Source organism: Mizuhopecten yessoensis, unplaced genomic scaffold, assembly GCF_002113885.1.
Source record: "Mizuhopecten yessoensis strain PY_sf001 unplaced genomic scaffold, ASM211388v2 scaffold9847, whole genome shotgun sequence".
NCBI lineage: Eukaryota > Metazoa > Mollusca > Bivalvia > Pectinida > Pectinidae > Mizuhopecten > Mizuhopecten yessoensis.
Genome location: NW_018408252.1, coordinates 2,530,568 through 2,549,782, shown reverse-complemented (window position 1 = coordinate 2,549,782; position 19,215 = coordinate 2,530,568). Strand labels below are relative to the sequence as shown.

The 19,215-nt window shown below is 37.9% G+C and overlaps 1 protein-coding gene across 2 annotated transcripts; it reads right to left on the bottom strand.

Moving 5' to 3' along the window:
* Positions 1-2,041: 2,041 nt before the first annotated feature.
* On the bottom strand, positions 2,042-16,713 carry LOC110458936. 2 transcript variants are annotated; one of them, XM_021510920.1, is made up of 5 exons: positions 16,641-16,713; positions 9,969-10,585; positions 8,066-8,350; positions 6,250-6,279; positions 2,042-4,624 (listed from the first exon to the last, which is right to left on the bottom strand). In XM_021510920.1, exons 2-5 carry the CDS (start codon positions 10,546-10,548, stop codon positions 2,148-2,150), a joined length of 3,372 nt encoding a protein of 1,123 aa, XP_021366595.1. In that variant the 5' UTR covers positions 10,549-10,585; positions 16,641-16,713; the 3' UTR covers positions 2,042-2,147. The 2 variants fall into 2 exon arrangements, with proteins under 2 accessions (XP_021366595.1, XP_021366596.1); XM_021510921.1 differs by lacking the exon at positions 6,250-6,279.
* Positions 16,714-19,215: the final 2,502 nt, after the last annotated feature.

The following is a 19,215-nucleotide window of genomic DNA, read 5'->3' as shown; positions in this document are numbered from 1 at the left end:
GGAGTTTTACCTGACCAGTGCCTGACACACAGAGCTGATATGCGATACCGTTTGACCGTAATGAATAGTATTTGTTATTTGCATTGGTTTGCCTATAGCTCCCCTTCACCTGGATTTTCACACTCCCTGCCTTACCCGACGAGTTACGTAAGTGCCCCAGGCGGGGAGAAAACTACGGTCCAGGTACATGTACAAAGTGTTGTTTACCTGTAATTCTGTATACGGGATTGTGTTGTAATTTTACATGTGTCGATTAAGTTTGTTTAAAAACACAGAAAACACAATTTCTAAATATAAGAATGTATAGACAGAAAGATAAGTTTATAGGTGTTGCTAGAATATAGAAACATACGTAAACATCAAGTTTATATGTTTAAACACGAAACCGTACAAATTGTTAAGGAATTCCTCAATTTACACCAATTCAACCACGCACGATTGTTAACGCACAACGTCTGTCCATCGTGCACACAGATGTGCGCAAGCATTGATCGTCCAGCTTTTTATCGTTCGCCCACCGTGCGCACACCGCACATCGTGTAACGTTGTGCGATCCCACAACTGTATAATTATGTCTTTAAGCTCATTCCAGAAAGTTTTATAAAATTCTGCTGTTATACCATCTAGCCCTGGTGATTTATTTAATTTCATATTTTTTTACAGCGTCTGTACATTCTTTACCTTCCGTCGCATAGTTTACTTGTGACTTTATTTGATTTATTTTCCAAAACTGTATTGCTTAAATAATCGTTTACGTTGGTGGGGTCTGGAGATTGTGTGGTGTATAGGTTTTTTTTATAGAAATCATGCCCTGCTTTTAAAATCTCTGATTCTTTTGTTATTGTTTTACCCTCAACATTCAATTTTGTTATACTTTTTCTCATCTGTCGTTTGTTCTCTAATTGGAGAAAATATTTGCTGTGTTTTTCTCCCTTCTCTTCCCAATTTTCTTTCGCTCTTATTTGGGTGCCTTTTGCTTTAAATTCATAGATGTCTCCTATTTGTTTTTCTTGATCTATTCTTTTGTTTTCCACAGCCTCATTATCAGTGTGGTTAGTCTGTTCGTTCAGTATTTTTAGCTGTCGTTCTAGCAAGTTTAATTTGTTTTTCCTTTCTAGACTTTTCTTCATGCCGAAATCAATTGATTTTTCTTTAATTGTGGATTTTCGTAATTCCCATCCTACTTGTATATCTAGTACAGCACTGTCTATTTCATACCGGTATTCATTAATAACCTGTTTTATTGTTTTGATATACTCATCATCAGTTAGGTAGGAATTTTTCATTTTCCAGAAGGATCTACCTCTTGTTGGTTTAATTTTAACGAGATAGCCATGTGATCTGTATGTTTTATAATTGCAGGTCTTATGTCGCATGTATTAACAATAGGCCTGATATCCTTGTTAATTAACCTGTGGCGGAGGCTGAGAAGTCTATTCTACTTTTCTCAGACCCGTTTTTTCTTTTCCATGTAAATTGTAACTTGTTTTGATTAATTTGTCTCCAAATGTCAGTTAGTTTATTTTGTTTAATGAGCTGTGTTAAGCTGTTGGTAGTTGTGTTTCGTTTATTTATATTAGTTTTTCTGTCTGTTTGTTTTAAGGTGTCGTTATAGTCACCCCCTATGATGAGAGCCTTTTGCTTCAGATTTTATAACTTCATTGATTCTTTTAAAAAACATGTTTCTGTCTTGTGGGTTGTTTGGTGCATAAATATTTATCAGTGGGTATGTTGTTTGATCAATTTGGATGTTTATGAGTACATAATGACCATTAACATCTCTATGTGTATTTACAATGTTATAGTTTACTACTAATCAGTATTGAAGTTCCCCTACTGTTACTTGTGCCGTAACTGTCTATAGTGCCCCCTTGCCATTCATGAATAGTCAAGACCTGAAATACCAGTTCTCTACCAGTCTATTTTTAGCACAACGAGTCTATTTTTATACTCCCACCTCACATAGGACACCCCCTGATATCGGCGGAAAACGCGACTCGAGAATGAATTTTGACAAAAACTTCAGAAAAAAACCTTTTATTTCATGTGAACATTGAAAAGTGATGAAAAGATTTCATAAAAATTAACCTTGTTTTGTGTCCTGTTACACATGTGAATGTACATAACAGAGAAATGAGTGTGAATATTTAGTGTTTTTGTTGACCAAACAATTGGACAAGAAGATCATACAAAGCCTTGTTTTCTGTCCCCCGATACTTTGCCACGTCTAAAACAGATTCTCTCCGATTGGTAAGAATGGTTGTGATGTCATACTTACCTCCTGTTGATTCTATATGCTGTTTTACATGAGATTCACACTCAGTGAACAGGTCTACATCTGATGTAAACCAAGCTATAAAATGTAGGCAATGAAGGTCGTTATTATTTACAGCTGTAGTTAGTGCTGGGTACGACTCCCACAGATATTTACAAACCTCCATGTGTCCAAACTTACAACTATAATGTAACACTGTTTCCCCCGAATTACTCACTAACAGACACATGTACTGAGCACACACACAATTCCTGTGCACCACACGACCTCCTACTGTCTCACACTTATGTTGTTTGTCCTCAACTCTATACAAGGATTTAAGTATAACTCTCTCCACTGTTTTAAATATATCACAGTTTTCTGTCTGTGCCACAAGATGGAGCGTGCTTTGTCCCCAGATATCAGTGTCATGTACCAAGTGTGGGTAAGTGTTACACAACATGGTCACCATCTCTTCTCTCTCAAACAAACCAGCCTCCTGTAGAATATTGATATTACTAGTATAATGTGGTGATCGTGACCTGTATGCCCTCGCTGTCTGAGTGACGTCATACTCCAGTAGTTTACGTAACACACTCACACTCCCTCCCTCTACCACACAAAACGGTGTCTCCTCGTCAGGTGTCACACCCACCGACAGGAGGAATAAAGCACATTCTGCTGGACCAGAAGAACATGCTTTATTCAACAAGAAAAGTTTTTTCCTATCATTCAAGTATTTAACAATCTTTACTAACACTTTCTTGCTCTCTCCCGCTACCACATACAACGGTGTCTGCTTGTCAGGTGTCACACCATCCGACAGGAGGGATAAAACACATTCTTCTGAACCAGAAGAACATGCTTTATTCAACAAGAAAAGTTTTTTCCTATCATTCAAGTATTTAACAATCTTTACTAACACTTTCTTGCTCTCTCCTGCTACCACATACAACGGTGTCTGCTTGTCAGGTGTCACACCATCCGACAGGAGGGATAAAACACATTCTTCTGAACCAGAAGAACATGCTGCATTCAACAGGGCAAGCATTATCACATGGCACAAGTTTTTGTCAACATTCTGACCCCTTAGCCATCTGATAAATCCCTGCAGAAACTTGATATCTATCCATACATCTAATGAAGTTAAAGAATGATATTTACTATAAAACCAGTCTCTTTCTTGGTCAGAGTATCTAGTATAGAGAGATTCAAACTCTCCGAGTAAACGTTTATACATGGCATTGTACTGATTACCAGATGATATAACTACTTTGTTTGGAGTGGTTTTTGAGGTAGTTACATAACTCAGAAACTTCCTGGGACAATTCTGTATGTAGCCAATGGGAGTTTTTTCTCCATACAAAAGGGCCAGAGTTTCCTCAATTGAGTCATGGTTGAATTTGTAACAAACTTTTTGGTTTTGGTTAGACTCTTTTTTCACCATCCAACCCAACAGACAATCTAACGAATCCTTCACAAATTCTATTTTCCTCCCCTTAGACCTATTGTGAACAAGCTCAGCTGTTGTGGTAACTTTGACTATACCATTAGCAAATGCTGCTTTTAATAAATTCTCATCAATATTTTCATTGTTAGAGTCTAAATCATCTTCCATGACTTTGCCTCCATTAAGAAACAGATACATCAGACCATAACATTTTCCGTCTTCCAATTTAGATAATGAGGATTTCAGAAAATGAAAAGGTCTTTTAAAAAAATTGACCCTCTCTGCTTGCAAAGTAGATGAATCTCTGAACAACCTACAGCATTGTGGAAACCCAATGTCAGGAGCACACTTGACAATTTCCTTCTCTTCATCATCTTTCCATGAGTCAAAATTATCTTTTGGTTTGTACAACCTTAACAATTCCAGTTTTTCTTCAACATCTATGTTAAGGTCAACAATGTTTTGTTTAGTGAATACCTTTTCTAAGCAAGATCCAGTTAAAGAATTTGAAATTCCACTACGAATTGTAATGATCAGAAAATTGCCCTCTGTGTGCTCATTTCCACAAAGTTTTGAAATAATAGATTTTTCTCTTTTCTCCCATTCTTCCACATCTTGTTTACACACAACATTCTTCCCAAAGATATAATCTAAATAAATAACTAATTGTGATTTTCGGGTCACATTATCCAAGTCTTTGATATCATGCAGTTCTAGTGGCTGACGACATTGTTGCCCCTCCTTATTATAGCACAGCCGACGGAGTAGTTCAAGGGCAATTGATGTCTTCCCGTCTCCAGAATTTCCCTTGATTATCACCAAGCTGTTCTTCTTTAGTTTATCGTAGGCATCATGGAGACTTTTGGTAGAAAGGAACTCGTATTCGTCCTTTTCTTTCAATATCATGGCTGTGGTTGTTTCTGCAAGGAAAAAATAAATCATGTCCAGTAAGAACAAACGTCAGAGTGAAATAGCCAACATTTATGAGTCCCGCATGGAAGTCGGGTTCCCCATGGAAGTCAGGAAATACATCTTTAACGTTAAACAATGTAAAGATAACCTACAATATAGACGTATCTCGATAACATATATGAACTTAAGAGTTGTGACATTATACATTATCTGATGGCAAAGATTGACTTTTCTCTCATTTCCCTGTGTGAAAGATAGAGCTGTCCAGGGTAGGAAAGGGGTGTAGGAAATTTCTATCTTATAACCCATTTCACATGACATGATGTCACAATGGCTCAACAATGACATGACATCACGAATTTGGAACTCTCTGATGCCGCAATGCGGAAAAGGCGCCGAGATGAAATTAAAACTTTTTACGATATATTTACCGTACAGGTTAGAAAGATGAGATTAATTTTTCTGCGCAAACCTTGTTTGCAAATATGGGATATGCTCAATCTGACTGGCCGATTCATTTTCGTCTAAAAAGCTCAGGGGAAAATTGATTTTTTCAAAATGGTAGCCAGTCATAACGCATTTTCATGGTTTCAGAGCTTATTCTGGTAGTTGGAATGAGAGAAAAATACTCTTTCATGCCCAAGGGTGTAGGAAAGGGAAATTCCATCCTCAGGATTTTTAAATTTCGCATGTTTTACCAAATTTGAAAACCTTTCGGGTGGAATTTCCCTATCCTACACCCCTGGGCATAGAAGTCTTATAATATTACCCAGGTGTTTCTGAATCTTTACAAAGGAAGATATGCTAAAACACTGACATGTCAACAAGGGCCCCGCTGTTTGCCTTAAAGTATATTACATATCCCAAATTGCCAAGCAGATGCCATAACAGTAATTTTTGATTCTGGAATATGGATAGTAATGCATCATAGTAATATATATTTGCAAAGGAACATTTACCAACAGGTATGAATAAAATCTGACCAGCAGAGCAGGAAAAATTGCCTGAAATATCTCAGACAGTCGGAAGCTATGGCAGCCACCTGGTATAATGGTATCTGAATATTATTATATATTTACCTCACTTATAAAAATGCACCATCATGTAAAATTTCATTAAGTTTCAGACTCCTGGAGTCTGAGACAATCTACACAAATGAGAATGCGATCAGACAGACAGTGTGTAGATAGACAAACAGACGAACTGACAGACATAGTGATTACTAAAGGACATCTGCAGGGACCTAAATGACAGATGGTTGAGCAATTTATTCTTGCATTGTATTTAAGAATGATTTAGAGCATAGCTGAATATGAATAGCTTGTCTCACTAAACTGAATTTGACAATGATAACAATAACTAAACACAATCTGTTTCCATCAATCAGCCACAATCATAACATGACATATCAAGTGAATATGATTTTGACCTTGGATGGACGATTACATAACAGTTATTGTTTTATACAAATTCAATTATTTTGCATGCTCTTTAGCATCTGAACAGTATTGTTTGAACTTTTCACTAGTCGCTGTCCCTGAAGATTAGTTTGGTTGATATACACGGTATGCTGCAGCTCGACTCTCCTTCATCAAGTCAGATCTTCTTATCCATCCCCGTTCAGTAAACTCACCTATCATAGCTGTTAGCTTAGGAACCCTATCTGTAAAATACAAAGAATCCAGGTGATGGTTTTAGATAATTCACAAAACGTTGATTAAGACATGTGCAATGTAAATTTGGAAACATCTATTCCTATTAAAGTAAAGATTAATCATCACCATAAAAAAGAACAAATAATATAAACATTTTATTACATTTTTACCAGAGAAATATCAGAAATTATCAATGAGATAAGAAGGTATATCTTCACTGCTATTTATACATATATATATAATTACTGCTATGAAAACAATACTTGCTATATGACTTACCATACATTAGTATGTATACAATAATGTTGTCATGTTATCAACCCATGTATTTAAATATTTTGAAACTGGTAAATGGGATGCATCCTTATTAACAAACATCTCACTGACTGGGATTGTGGGACTAAAATTTTACGCACAAGTAATTTTCACCTGAAGTCAAGCATTACTTTAACACGCGTTCAGATAATCTCTAGACTTATTGTTATTGGAACCTGCCATTCAAGTGCCTCAAAGCTTTTATTTTTTGACAACCCAGTCTATTTATCACCCCATGGAGTGGTTTAAAGTAGCTGGCATGCTAAACATAATGCTGTAGAATTTATAGTTAGGACCCCATCAGATAATTGTGGATAGCGATAATTTAAAGTATGACCTTTGACCGTTTAACCTAAGATGATCATGACTACAACAAGAGGCCCAAGGGCCTTAGCGGTCACCCGAGTTATATCATGGGTACTGGTAGCTTTATTTTATTGTTTAGATGTGATGTGGAAATCAGCATGTAAACTAAGTGAAATATAATACTTGCATTGTCATGTCATCAAAGGATAAGAATTTTAAAATATTGGTAAATGTTCCCTTTGGGGCCCCGCCCTAGCTCCTAGGGATGCAGCAGGAATTCTAATTCTACAATGTAATACCCTCATCCACCAAAGATGATTCTGACCAAGTTTAAATATTTTTCTGCCGAAAATGGATAAAATATACTCAAAAAGTGTTATTTCCCTATATAAACTGTAGTAAACTTTAGCCCCTCCCCAAAGGAGGAACGGATGGATCAGGGATCCTGAAATCGACAATTTCAATAAAGCTCCTGATGATCTTTCTTTCCATGCACTGAAATTGACTGTAGTACCTCTGAGTCTGGAGAAGAAGATTTTTGAAATATTGGTAAATTTTCGCTTTAGGCCCCGTCCTGGCCCAGCCCTGGCCCCTAGGGTTGGGGTAGGAATCTCAATTTTACATTTAAAACTATCTTCCTCCAAGGAAAATTCTCACCAAGTACGAATAATTTTCTACATAAAATTGTAAAAATATACACAAAAAGTGTTATTTCCCTATATAAACTATAGTAAACTTTAGCCCCTCCCACAGGGAGAAGGGATGGCCTGGGGGTCCTGAAATTTGCAATTTTAATAAAGGCCCTGATGATCTCTCTTTTTATGCACTAAAATTGAATGTAGTACCTCTGAGTCTGGAGAAGAAGATTTTTGAAATATTGGTTAAGTTTCCCTTTGGGACTCCCGCCCTGGCCCCAGGGGTTGGGGTAGGAATCCCAATTTTACAATTTTGTAGCCTCATCTACCAAGGATGATTCTGACTAAGTTTGAAAAAAATATATCCACTGGTTCTTGAGAAGTTGAAAATGTAAAAAAGTTTATGCACGACTGACGATGACGGACGGAAAGCAATTAGAAAAGGTCACGTGAGCAAGCTCAGGTGACCTAAAAACTAACTTCTGTTACAAATGTGTCCAGGTTATCAATGCTGATATGACCGGACTAACTTCCATACCTTTTTTGAGACTTGTGCCTGTTGACAGGGTGTTCAGTTTGTCCTTCATTGAACTAACATCAGCCCTAACTGTAGCAACATCCTCCTTCATGGCGCCGACATCTTCCTTTACAGCACCAACATCTTCCTTTACATCACCAACATCCTTCTTTACAACACCAACATCCTTCTTTACGGCACCAACATCCTCCTTTACGGCACCAACATCCTCCTTTACAGCACCAACATCCTCCTTTACGGCACCAACATCCTCTTTTACGGCACCAACATCCTTCTTTAGATCATCTAAAGACATACAAGGCAAAGTACATTATTTCTATGCAGGTCAGTGAAGTTGATTTACATAGGAAAAAATTATCACGATCCAAGAGGGATCTTTACCATTGTACCATCTTCATTAGCTCTTTGTTAGTTCAATCTAGATCTTTTCTCTTCTTTTCTCTTATCGGTTTGATCGAGTCCTGTTAACAGTAATAAATGCACCTCGAGGTAACTTTTGATCTAAACTTAATACTGCTGTTTACATAAAAGACAACCTTCAAAGTGAGTTTGTCATTTCACATATTTACTAGTACAGTACTTAATTTGAAAGAAATAGAACCGATCACTAAATATGAGAAAAATCTGTTTAGTTCTTCCTTCGGCCATTTTGTTTTTATGATCAGTCTCAAAATATAACATGCACAACAAGGGATCAAGGGGAACCATATCAAATTTGAGAAAGAACCCTCAAGTTATTCCTGAGAATTAGCACTACCAAACCTTCAATGTCAAAAATCAAAGATGGCTGCCAGTCGGCCAGCTTGTTTCAAAAGTAAACATGAACAAAAAAGGACAGTGGGGAACCTGCATATACAAATTTGAAAAAGAATCCTCCAGTACTTCCTGGGAAATAGCACTAACAAACCTTAACTGTCAAAATCAGGGAATTGTTTATCAGATCAGTTTCATAAGAAAACATGCACAACTACAGACCAAGGGGAACCTGCATGTCAAAGAAAGATCTCTCCTGTCCTTATTGAGAAATAGCTGTTACAAACCTTCACCGTCAAAATTCAAGACAGCTGTTGCATGACAGTCAACCATTTTGTTAATCCGACCAGTCTCAAAAGTAAACATGCACAACGAGGGACGAAGGGAAACCTACATTTAATATTTGAGAAAAATCCCTCCAGTGCTACCTAAGAAATAGTGATAACAAACTTTCACTGTAACAAGAGGCCCAATGGGTCTGCATCGCTCACCTGGTATAAATCTCACACTTGTAACCTTAAAAGTGATCTAAAATAAAGCTACAGGCAAAATATCAGTATTTATGATTAAAATTCATTCAAAAGACCCTGTTATTTATTTTTTAAACATTTCACCCCTGTGATTGAAAGTTGAACAAATTTTATAGCCTTTCATCTCAGGATGCAACTTGCAAAGTATCAACATCCTGGGACCCATGGTTATTCAGAAGAGGTCGTTTAAAGATTTTAAACAAATTCGGGCCAGGTGAGCTAAAAATAGTGTCACAAACGTGAAATCTTAAAATCCAAGTTGACTGCCTGGCAGCTGCCATCTTGTTATTTCTTATTTCAAAATAAAATATTCATAATGATGGACCAAAGGCAATCTATGTATGAAATTTGAGAAAGATCTGTTCAGCAATTCTTCAGAAATGCCAGCTGGCAGCCATCTTGTTTTTTTTATCAGTCTTAAAATTAAACATGCATTTCAAGGACTATATGGGGAAATATACAAATGAGATTTGAGAAAGATTCTTTCAGTAATTCTTGGGAAATAGTGATACCAAGAATTATATTAGGACAGCCATGGGACCATGGACAAAGGCTATTTGAACAACTCGTCATCTGATGTATATGACTAAAATAACCTGACAATCCAACATCTAACCTACCTTTTATATCCAATAGAAGGGCCTCGATGTATTTATTTGTCATTCTGTGGTCCATTTCCATGGTAAGTATTTCATCCACTGCCACTACAAACCGCCCTGTATTCAGTTCACTGTTTTGTATTTCCTCCACACTTTGGCGGATGATGTCCCAACTAGCCTGAAAATCTCCATCAGAAAGAGAGGTATTGGGTGCATGTGCAAATACCTCATTGCGCTGCTCACGTAGACGGTCGATGTTGGCCGACAGCGATCTGTCTGCAATATTCGGTGCGTTTCCCCAACTTTTCTGATGAGATGGAATATTTCCAATGTTTCTTAGAAGGATGTAAAGAAGTGATGTGTCCAAATCCTTCACAGAACCTTCATACACCCCACCTTGAGGATACAGAATGTTCTTTTGATGTCGCAGCAACACAGAAAAGATCTTCCTTTTCTGGGTGGTAAGTACTGCAGATAGTCCTGATGCTGGCAACCGAGTGTTGAGCAAATCTCGCAATAAGTCTGGGATGACATCGATGACCAACCTGCAAATCCGTGCAAAATTTGTGGTTTCCTTGGAAGACTGGTAATTGGTAGCCATCTTTGATTTGGTTTAAATGATGAAAGCAAGGGTGATTCTGGAAAATAGAGAAAATATGTCAGAATCTCATTACAGCTCGGATCAAGGAGGGCAGGGGTATAAATAGTTATAATTATGGCCTAGTATCCAATAGTCTGGTTTCCGTTCAGTCAGCGTGTGTCCTGTGTTGAACAGTGTCTGGCTCGCGACTGGTTATCGTCCATGATGCTTTTGTCTTTTTTGGCTGAATCAGCTTTAGCGGTCAAATCAAGTTGATCAGCTTTAAGGCCGACTATGCATGCTTGTCCTGACCTATCAACCACTGACTGAACATCACGGATGATTGCCAGCAGTATAACCTACTGTCGGCATTCATCCGTGACGTTTGATGAACCATTATCGTTAACGAACAATGGCGTCCCTGATCAGAGACATATATTATATACAGTATGTATTATTAATAAGGATGTATATATACAATCGAATCTGCTCAAGCGACCACCCTTATTAAGCGACCATCTTCCTTATGCGACCATTTTGATATCCTCCCGACACATTTCTCTATATAATTTAACTGTAATAAGCGACCATCTTCCTTACGCAACCAGCGACCACCATTTCTCGATCACTGGACGAAAATTACTCTTGGTCCAGCGACCATTTTTACAACGACCGAAAACAAATTTGTGCGGAGGTTAGAGTAATTTACGAAATTATGCAAGAGTTATTTCCCCCTTTACTGGGAATGTGCTGAGGTTCGTTTCGTTTCTTCACAAAGTCTGCAATATTGATACCTTTTTGTCTACTTCCGCAAAAAGTGAGTGGTTGTCACTGTAAACAAAAGGTTTGAATCCCTGATTTTGCGCCAGTACGATAGCGGATGGCGAGCAGAAAAGTTCTGACTTTGGAGGAACAATTGGAAGTAATTAAATTAAGTACGTCAAACTCGTTATCAGCAAGGAAGATCGCTGAGAAATTAGGTGTTGGTAAAACTCAGATTCAAGGCATTTTAAAACGTAAAGTCGAACTACTACGACGGAGACGAATTACCGGGAATTGTATATATTGATGTTTTATATTTGTAGGTTTTTTTCTTTGTCAGACTATAGAACCCTTACTCTATTAAGAGACCACCCCCTTTAAGAGACTACTTTTAAAATTTCCCAAAGGCGGTCTCTTAATGCAGACTCGACTGTACATCGTTTTAATATCAAACCTTCCTCCCATTGTCTGTCCCTTGGTCAAGCGGTGAATCAAGGCACTAGTTTATTGTGGTTTGACATGTACAGCTGTAAATACTTATCCACAACAGATGTTATAATAAGTGGTATAATGAGTGATTGCCTACATACCTGGTCAAAGGGGCAATCATATATGAACAGGTACAGTTGGTCACTTACGGAGGTGTGGGGTTATGGGGGATAAATCACAATTTCCACTTCCTGCTCCAGGGGAATTGAGAGTTTGTTTGCCTGCAGGGCTTTCACATTAGTACAGGGATAAATCTCGTTCAGACAAAATACTTATGTATGTCAAGTAATGAGTGTCTTTCAAATAGCTAATATCTGGGTGTTTCTATATCTGTTCAGGCATCCAGAAAACCACTCATCCAGAAACCACCCATCCATGACAAGGTAGGACAAGGGTATAACATGGCAAATATTGTATGGCAATTCATACTGCCCCCGTTCTTTACTTACCAAGCTGTACACCTATCTCAGGATATAGGTCACAGTGACATACTTTTTGTACTCCATTGACATACTTTTTGTACACCAGTGGCATACTTTTTGTACACCAGTGACATACTTTTTATACACCAGTGACATACTTTTTGTACTCCGAACTCCGCCAGCCAGGTGACGAGTACACTAAATACTGTATACCAGGAAATATTTGCCATGTCAATCTTTCGCCCTTTGTCGGTAAAATTGATATTTGCCCAGTTTTCATTTTCCCCTTTATATGTGATAACTATAAATAGAATGTTGTTTTCTAATGTTCGCTGTAATGATCAATTCACCCTCATTACAGAGGGCAAAAAATAGAGGTGTCACGATTCACCGCGATACACTTGTACCACGATTATTTATGTTTGATTCGATACACAATATATTTTTCCGGATTTTCGATATGTCATATCATCGATTTAGTTGGTAGCAAGTTCTTGGGTAGATTTATGCACGCATAACACATTCCATCCTCAATATAGTAAAATTGAAGGAACACGGCTAGCAATTTGATTGTTGTCAGGTAAAAATAACCTGACCAATCGCTAGGCTGATACTTGTCCTTTGAAGATTATATGAGCGATGACCAACTTCAACGACGTTTGAACGTTACGCGACCGCAAGATTCTTTTGATGGACATCAAAGGATCAAACTAGTCTTCTTGTCTCATCAACCACTAGGCGGTGCACACTGAGCCTTCAATTTTGCTATGACATATTCCAGGGGAGCAGAGATTGAAAGTGAGCGTAACACCTGGCTATCAAGGATGGACACTTTGAGAACTGTACTGTACAATAATTTACATGGTATGACCAAATGTCAGTGTACACCTACAATCAACGTAACTGGTACGGCCCCAACAGGTTTAAAGGCTATATCATTGCACCATTATTCCAATACTACAACAATTGTTTGAAAACCAAAATCAGATGAAACCTTCCTATTGAATTTATCTATACACTTAGTCTGAACCAAAAAACTTTGAAACTCGGAAATGTGTGTTTTCGGAGGAAAGGAGGAAAGGAGAATACAAGCTCTTCGTAGCTTATGTTTGTATGTTTATAATATTCGACGTAAAATAAGGCTTCTGTATCTGTAAGTGCATAGGAGGTTTTTTAAAAGAACAAGTATCCATTTTTCTAACGTTACTAAGCATGTTTTCGTACATCAACTAGAAATGTGTTTTTTGTCAATTTCGATGCCAGAAATTTAGGTGGCCCCCGGTCGATTTTTCGACATCCGAGATCTTTCCACCCTTCTCGTGTATATATCATAATATATCATAATTGGGTGGCATTTTTACCTAAAGACGATCTAAACCCCTGTGTAAAATTACCCTGAACACCTTAGTTTAGGTCCAAATATAGCTGTAACAAACTATCAGGTCTCTGTATGACAACTTTACAGACATCACCAATAAATCAACAAATCATTCAGCTAGAGAGTAATGAAAGAGGAGTAGCAAAAAGTTTCCTATTTCATACCTAATCATGTTTTTATAATCAGTTTGAACGAAGTGTGCGTTACACACTACATCAGCCGGTGACGGTTTGCCCGATCGCATCTTTTTATGGCGACACTTCAGTTCTTCTTTGTCGTACGGGGGTCTGGGTGGGCGTACGTTGCAGTTAACGTTGTAGACCTGGCTCTCTGGGAAAGTTGTGTCCTCCACTTCCAGAACATTGTGGTACACAGACCGTGATACACAGCAGTACTTCACCTGTAAGTTCACCATTCATCAGCGACTACAGGCATCAACGGGTACGTTTGAGATGCTGTCCTGGACGGCCGGGACAGACAGAACAGCTCTCCAATGCGATGGCACAGCTGTTCCGGACTGTCCAATCTGTTCCCGCCGAGGAGGTGGTGTGGCGCGGCACAGTGACGTCACAAACATGGCGCCTATCGAACAGGACTGTAATTTTACAAGTGCTCAAAGATCAAGAGGAAATTTCGCCCAAACGTAATTGAAAAAGATTTTCCCTATAAATTGAGACCAATTTGAACAACGTAACATATATATCCTCGGGTTACCAGTTTCCGCGCACTTAAGAAGCATCCGTGATTTCGTACTCATATCGGCAGAAAACTGTTGAAATTACGGAAGACTGTCATAAACATGAATACAATGTACTAAAGGAAACAAAAAAAGCTTCGTTTGGAATACAAAAAATATCCATGATCGTCAAATTAATTATCAAAATACCTTTTTTTAAATTTCACATTTTTAATTCATTTTTCAAGATGTCAAATTGAAAGAATTCATGTATTTTTTAAAAATTATTTATTATATTTATTTAGTTATAATAAAGAATCTGTTATTATTATTTGTTCTGCAGTTTTATATCGGTTTTGGTTGATGGTAAGTTATTTCTCATTTTGTTCTGTTTAAAATTGGTGAAAACTGGAAGTTCATTGGTTTCATTTCATTGAAAACACTGTTTATCGATATAAGAATGTCTCCTTGGCTCTTCGGAAGTGGAAAAAAATCGGCGAGGAGATGTGACCTCATTTGCATACGCCATTTTCGTACGTTTGTCAGATTACAAAAAAGACTGGTTCACGAATGAAATATATCACCGTTTTTTCAGGTATGGGTTCATTTTGAGCAAGATAAAAAGTGCATTAAGCAAAACTGCATATTTATGCGTGTTTTTTTAATCGGTGATTATTTCTTATGTTTTCCGGTATTGTTTGTGTCAGTTTATAGACGATGGCCAAAAGTCTAAAATATCCTTGTGTTGTGACCAGCAGGTCACATAGTTACGAGATATAGCTTGATAAAATGTCTGCGCGGAAATACATAACGCGCGGAAACTGGTGACTAGACGATATATGTGAATTTTTAGTTTTAGTGATTTTATTTTTCGTTTACCTTTTTTCACAAATTTGTTTTCTTGATCCATTCACGGCTAAATGTGCTGAATAAAATAAGGTGTAAGCTGGCAAAATCGATTGGACATTTATTTTTTAATCGTCAAAAACCACCTGCCACCAATCTAAGGGTATTATAGCCAGTTGAGAGTCTGCCGACGCCATATTGGATTAAGTACTTTCTGTTTCGGCGCATTCGAAACTTCCTGTACCAAAGAACAGTCAGGACAGGTTCTTGACAGGCGTCTCGAACACACCCAACGTGAAATTAGACCGTATACACCAGATCGCGCCTCCTTTTAACAAGAGATCCCAGAGGGATCTTGGCGCCCACCTTTGTACCATCTTCATTAGTTCTTTGTCAGTTCGATCTTTTCTCTTCTTTCCTCTAATCTGTTTGATCGAGTCATGTTAACAGTAAATGCACCTTGAGGTAACTTTTGATCTAAACTTAATACTGATGTGTATGAAAGCCAACCTTCAAAGTGAGTTTGTCATTTCACATATTTACTAGTACAGTACTTAATGTGAAAGAAATAGAATTGATCATTGCAATATGAGAAAGATCTGTTTAGTTCTTCTTTTAATCCGTTTTGTTTTTATGATCAGTCTCAAAATAAAACATACAAAACGAGAGATCAAGGGGAACCTACATTTAAAATTTGAGAAAGATCCCTCCTGTACTTCCCGAGAAACAGCGATAACAAACTTTCAATATCAAAATCAAAGATGGCTGCCTGTCGGCCATGTTGTTTATCCGATCAGTCTCAAAAAAATGCCCTGCACAGCTTAGGACCAAGGGGAACCTACATATAAAATTTGAGAAAGATCCCTCTGGTAATTTTTGAGAAATAGCGATAACAAACTTTCACTATCAAAATCCAAGATGGCTGCCTGTCGGCCATGTTGTTTATCCGATCAGTCTCAATAGTTGCCCTGCACAGCTAAGGACCAAAGGGAACCTACATATAAAATTAGAGCAAGTTCCCTCTGGTACTTCCCGAGAAATAGTGATAACAAACTTTCAATATCAAAATCAAAGATGGCTGCCTGTCGGCCATGTTGTTTATCCGATCAGTCTCAAAAGTTGCCCTGCACAGCTAAGGACCAAGGGGAACCTACATATAAAATTTGAGAAAGATTCCTCTGGTACTTCTTGAGAAATATCGATAACAAGAATTGTTTACGGACGGACGACGGACGACGGACAACGGACGGACGACGGACGACGGACCACGGACGCAGGGTGATTTGAATAGCCCACCATCAGATGATGGTGGGCTAAAAAGAGCGATTCCCACTAGTACACCCGCGCCCTCTACGGGACAAAAATGTCGCGGTGGAAACCATTGCAAGCAGGAAGTGATAAAACATGACATTCATGATCATGACCGCGCCTGGAGAAAATATGAAATGACAGACAAATATGGACTAATTATCTTTTCAAAATTAAATAAAGCTTCTCAACTGCAAAATTTATAACCACTTTTGTGACTTCTAATGATTACCTGGTGATAAAATTAGGAGCAACGCCCCGCGGCCTCTTCCTGCCTAGATGGCTTCCATCTTCAATGTGACGTCTGCTGAAGTGAAACGAAGAGCGCTGCCTGGCGGAGAGAAATAATACTAAACTTCCGTCGAGTATTTGTCTATTTGTCTATTTGTGAAACAGGTATAATATAAAACAGTTTTAGCTTTACATGATTGCGCTGGATGGGTGTGCCGTTTATGTCTATATAATATATCTGTCATGGTGTGTGTAATGTACTTGTATTATATAAGGTTGTAATTGTGACGTATGAGAGGTGATATAAAGTATTGGCTGAGAGAGACACTACCTGCATGACCTGAGCGCCCCGCTTGTATTTTAACACCAGTCAGCGCGCGGCAGTCTATTATTATTATAAGGTCATTCCAAGCGGATAAAATACATTTGAAAACTGTCTGTGACCGAAACGGATACGTATGGCTTGTTAAATCAACAGCACTCGTCAGATTAACCACCAACGAATTGACGAGTGTAACAGGTGTCCTTATACACGTCCCTGGATATACACAGTATATTAGATCAGCATATCGGATTTTGTCTGATTTTTGTGTGAAGTGTGTTTCCTGAATGAACGCTATGTCTACTTTTTGATTAAATAAATGTGTTTAAACGATTTCTTTTGTTCTTATCTCCTAGTCCTTGGGTATTAAGCGACAGAATATGGACTGTGCTTTTAGATTGGTCATTAGGGATGCATTAGAGTGTGTATGATATTAGACTATAGACATGTAGGTATAACCTTTTTTCAATTTGCTTTACATATATCGAGACATACTTAATTATGCCTTGAAAATATTTGATCTTTAACAAATGGATGTAATACTGAGATATGTTTTGAAGTTCACTTACCAACATTTTCAGGATCAAGACAGGTTGAATTACATAGCAAAATGTAGGTACAGTTGTTATTATAACTGTAAGCTTACCTGTCTCTTCATGTTTGTTTACCTTGTACCATATTTTGAATACATGTTAAACATTTATCAGTATTATAATTTCCAATACCGAGACGTACCTACGAACGTCTGTAAGATATGTGATTTTAAGTACATACATGTAATGTTGAAATTCTTTTTTTAGTATAGTTACAACTGTCTTTAAATTCAAAACTAGCCTGGTACATTTAGGTATTACAGAATTGTGGATACAAGTATGTACACACTACATGTAGTAATAGTTTGTACTCCTTCCCATAAACATACATGTATATATCTATACAATGAATATACACACATGTACATGTATATTAACGAAGTTTTTGTTTCATACAAAGATTGTCCGACTCGTACCATATTTCGAGTACAACGTTTATCATTAATATCGTCTTATTCGGTTTCCAAGCGTTCATTTTTGTGTACTCGTTGTCATTCTCATTAGTCCATAAAGCGATAAACAGTTCAATATAACCAAATAACAGGTTAGACATGGTAGCGGATCAGGGTCGACCGCTGGTACCACTTGCCTTTCAAGTATTACCGGCGGTCGTAGGACCTGAGCCTGTGTTAACCTTTTTTGTCGTTGTGTTTAGCTCTTCACTTGGGGTTGGTGGAGTCCGGCTTTGTCTTGACTTTTGTCCAGGCGCTTTGTTGGGTACCGAGGACGGTGTCGCGACCTTATTGGATTTACCCGTTACAACGCGTCCGTTTCCTGTGTACACTTTAATTTGACGACGCTCTTTATGTGCATCACTGTCAGGGATGAGCGTGTCATTATTAGTGTTTTGAGGGAGCGGGTCGTTGTCGGAGCTATGATCACTGTCGTAGTCGTCTTCACGTGCGTTTTCATTGTCGTTGGTGTTTACCTCGTCACGGTCCTCGGCTTCGCTGGTAATGCCGTCAGACTGGGGTACCCCAGAGGGTGATGGGCATTCTGATTGTTTATGTCCGGATTGCAAAACAAACTTAGCCTTTATTAATGTATATATGTTGAATTGTTTTTCCTCTATTGAATTGAAGTTTTTCATTATTAGAAAATTAATTCCAATGATAGTCAAAGAGGTCGCCATTTTAGGTTTGGAGATTCCAAGTGTTGTTGAAAGCACACCAATCAATGGTGCTGAAGTCACACACCAGATTTATCCCGAAATATTTTGGAGCACAAGCCGGGGCTACTCCAACAATGTTAGAGGTTTTACACGGCGAAAAACTTTTGACAGGCGCCGCGTAACCTCTAACTGCCCATAGCTGATTTTCCCGATGCTGACGATCAAATTTTCAAAGTTCGGATTTAGAAAAAGTATAGTGTGTTTACATACATTTAAATATTCAGCGAGTCCACTAAATGTTCCTTTACATAAATCCATGATTAAATGAGAAGAATTTGGTGTCAAAGACATAAAAAATAAGTTTTTCCTTTTTTCAAAGTGAAGCAGACAACATTTGCCTTGATTTTCCGGTCAATACAAAAATGGAATACACGTGATGGTTAACAAGCGGAATACAACCAAACTCCATCTCGTTTCGTTCCGTTTGAAATTCCCCCTGCTATTTTGTACTAAATATGAAAGCCATGTTTTAAAGTAGGTCAGAGAATGC